Genomic DNA, 3494 nt, shown 5'->3' with positions numbered 1-3494 from the left:
GGCTTGTGTGGGCAAATTCTGTAATACAAAGAAACTGGGTTACCTAGGGAGGTGGTGGAATCTCCTTCCTTAGAGGTTTTTAAGGTCAGGCTTGACAAAGCCCTGGCTGGGATGATTTAGTTGGGGATTGGTCCTGCTTTGAGCAGGGGGTTGGACTAGATGACCTCCTGAGGTCCCTTCCAACCCTGATATTCTATGATTCTATGCCGTATTAACCCATAATGAGCCAGACCCTGCCACCCTTCCATTCAGTAGTAAATTATTCAGTGAGCAACTCTGCTGACCTCTGCAGGACTATTCAGGGAGTGAGGTACTACTCTGTGAAGTCAGGGTGGCAGCATCTAGCCCATTGTTATTACAGGGGAACTGAGGTTTAGCAGACAGGGGGAGCGAAGGAAAGAACAGAGCTTCATTTGGTGAGAATCTCTTTAAGCAATCACCGTGAGAAAACCAAACCCACCCCACTGGCAGAGTGATTAATAGGGGTTGAGAAACTGTAAGAAAGTGTTTTTAAAAAAATCACATATATACACACACAATGGCAAAGGAGGAAACAGGCAACTCCCTAAAATAGACACATCACTTCACTGCCGAGTCAAACCAGGGGAAACACTGATTGACCGAATCCAAGGAAAAATGAGACCAGTTAGCACTAGATTCCAACCTCAGTTATTCCAGGGTAAATCTAGGGCCATGCCAACGAGGGCACTGGATTTACTCCAGCATGAAACTGGCATCCTGGAGAAGACAGGAAGGATGGACTTGTGGTTCAGGCACAGGATGAGGGCGCAGGAGAGCTGGGTTCATTTTTTGGCTCTGTCACAGCCTCTCTGTGTGATCTGGGGTGAGTCACTTAATCCCTCTGGGCCTCGGTTTCCCATCTGTAAAATGGGAGTGATAAACCTTCTTTTGACTGTCTTGCATTACTTGCAAGCTCTTTGCAGCACAGGCTGCCTCTGATTATCTAGGAAACTTCCAAATCTTTTGAGCTTCACCCATGGCTACTTCTACCTTGGCAACAGCAGGACTGCTTGTGATCTCATATTAGAAATGGTCTGGAGTGATTCCAGTGAAGCTGACAGAGCTACTCCTGTTTCACATCAAGGTAACTAAGAGCAGATTCTGGTCCTCAGTTCCTGCCTTGCAACAGGCAAGATACTGTCTATGTACGAGACTTAGCCCCATAATAATGGGGCACCTTACAATCTTTCAGTGCTGTTATCCCCACTTTACCAATGGGAAACTGAGGCACGGAGAGACTAAGTGACTTGCCCAAGGCACCCAAGAAGCTAATGACAAAGCAGGGAATTGAACCAAGGTGTTCCAAATCCCAGGTGAGCACCCTAACCATTGTACCTTCCTTCCTCTCTGCTGTCTTTCTAAAAGATTTGCTCTAGTTTGGCCACACGTTCTTGGGATTGATGTAGGACGTAGAAGATTCTCCCTCTCATGTGAATTATGTAACAATTCAAGTGAGTTTTAGTTCTGTGACATCACATGTGGTTGAGCCAATCAACCTCTGGTTCAGCTGGAAAACCTGAAAGCTGCAATCCGATTGATTGAAAAATGTTGTCTCTCACTGTGATAGTTGCTAGAGGCTAAACCCAGTCCATAGGGGTAGCCCAGAGCTGATGACTAAAGCTTGAAGGTAGCAGTAGCTCCACTCCCGGCTTTATTTGTCTTCTAAGGCTTGGGGCACTGTGTGCCACTGATCTCCCAAGGCAAAAATCGAACTGTGCAATGGTCCTGAACAACAAACCTGCAATGCAGGAGGAGCCGCAGGTTGCATCCATCAAGAGTAAACGCCTCCTAGTTTCACTGATCCCTGCAGAGGAGAAGATGATGATTGAAAGGAAGGTCTGGGGCACGGTCAAGTGGTTCAACGTCCGAAATGGCTATGGCTTCATTACGAGGAACGACAATAAGAGGGACGTGTTTGTACACCAGTCGGCCATAAGGAAGAACAACCCCTATAAGTACCATCGCAGCGTGGGCGATGGGGAGAGGGTGGAGTTTGATGTGGTTCTAGGGGATAAAGGCCTGGAGGCTGCCAACGTCACTGGTCCTGGCGGCATTCCCGTGCAAGGCAGCATATACGCTGCAGACCGTCGCAAGTGCTCGTCGGGTCTAAGGAGGAATCCGCCTCACAAGAGTTACCACCTTTGTGAGAGCGTGCCAACGAACGAGGCAGCAACCAGTGCACCAGAAGATGGGAATCTGCCCTACAGTGGCCAGTCTTATTTGAGGCACACATCCTATGAGTATCAGCCCCAGTGTTGCAATTCTGTGAGCGCAGAAGTGGTGCGTGCTGCAGGTCAGTGTGTGCATGCAGAGCAAAGCAAGCCAGCGAAACAGAGCATATACCAGGACTTCAGGCAGTTTCTCAACTTGGGGCAGCGTTGTCTGAGACAGCCGAGAGAGGAGGGAGGAGAACAATGTAATGGAAGCCCCCAAGCAAATGAGACTGAAGACTCAGCAATAAGTCAACGTTGCTACCGTCCTAACTTCAGTTACCTACGCAGACGCCCACGGAACACGAAATCACTAGATGGGAAAGAGACCAAGGAGACCTCTGGACCACCAGCTGAAGACACCATGGCTCCTGTGACCATCAGCCAACAACCTAGCACCACCCAGCTATCAAACAAGAAGGATTAAGAGAACATGGAAACCCAGGAATAAGAACACAGACCTTCCGCACTTGCTGTTTTCCTTGCTGTTGTTTGGATAACTCACAATTTACCATCAGGAGTTTTCCATCTTTCTTACCTAAACTCCGTTAGTCTCCTTTCAGGACCAAGAAAGCTGAAAGAGTTGACAAGTTGTTTCCTACTTAGCCAACCAAGCTCAAGTTTTTAACAACCTTTCTTTTTAATTTGTGTGAAATGCTATATCTGATTTCTTCCCCACCCCACCCCATAAACACACACTTGAAAGATAGCAAAGCGCATGCATCTCTTAATAAAAGTCTTAAAGAATTTGTAAAAGGGTCAGAGTTTGTGGGGATGGGCCACAGACGTAAAATATTCCTTTCTATTGGTGTTATAGTCGTGGGATATGAATTTTTTTTTTATTATTCCCACTACCTGGCATGGGGATTTGGCTGAATATTAGGCTCCAATTCCTCTCCAACATACAGGAAAATGCCCTTTCCACTTGGTGAAAGCGTTTGCGATCCTCTTTCAACTTGAGATAGTTGATTGCCAATTGCACCATTTGAACTGAGAGTCTAGACGCTGTACAAATGTTTGTGTCGGGGCACAAACCTATGTGGTTGATTGCACATCTCAGCAACAGCTTTAGTCTAGATGTACCCCTGATGAGTAATGCTTTTCTCGGCACACAGGCTGCCCCACTGTGCTCTAAGGACTATTCAAGGATTCAGAGCTTGTATTTTTTAAAATAGATGCATGTATACAATGTCTATATTTTGCCGTTTTGTTTTATCCCTGTCCCCACCTGTCTTCGCGGGGCCTAACCCAGCAACCACATTC

General features: G+C 46.9%; 1 protein-coding gene across 1 annotated transcript; it reads left to right on the top strand.

The window, feature by feature from the left end:
* Positions 1–1740: 1740 nt before the first annotated feature.
* On the top strand, positions 1741–2658 carry LOC101933574 (Y-box-binding protein 1-like). The gene has a single exon (XM_042856074.2). The coding sequence runs from the start codon at positions 1741–1743 to the stop codon at positions 2656–2658; it is 918 nt and encodes a 305-aa protein (XP_042712008.2).
* The last annotated feature ends 836 nt before the right edge of the window (positions 2659–3494 follow it).

This window comes from Chrysemys picta, chromosome 2 (assembly GCF_011386835.1).
Source record: "Chrysemys picta bellii isolate R12L10 chromosome 2, ASM1138683v2, whole genome shotgun sequence".
NCBI classification, from domain to species: Eukaryota; Metazoa; Chordata; order Testudines; family Emydidae; genus Chrysemys; species Chrysemys picta.
This window is presented reverse-complemented; position numbering and strand designations above follow the sequence as displayed.

Excerpts from the sequence above, each read along its gene's own strand:
- LOC101933574 (XM_042856074.2), top strand. The coding sequence starts at position 1,741 with ATGGTCCTGAACAACAAACCTGCAATGCAGGAGGAGCCGCAGGTTGCA.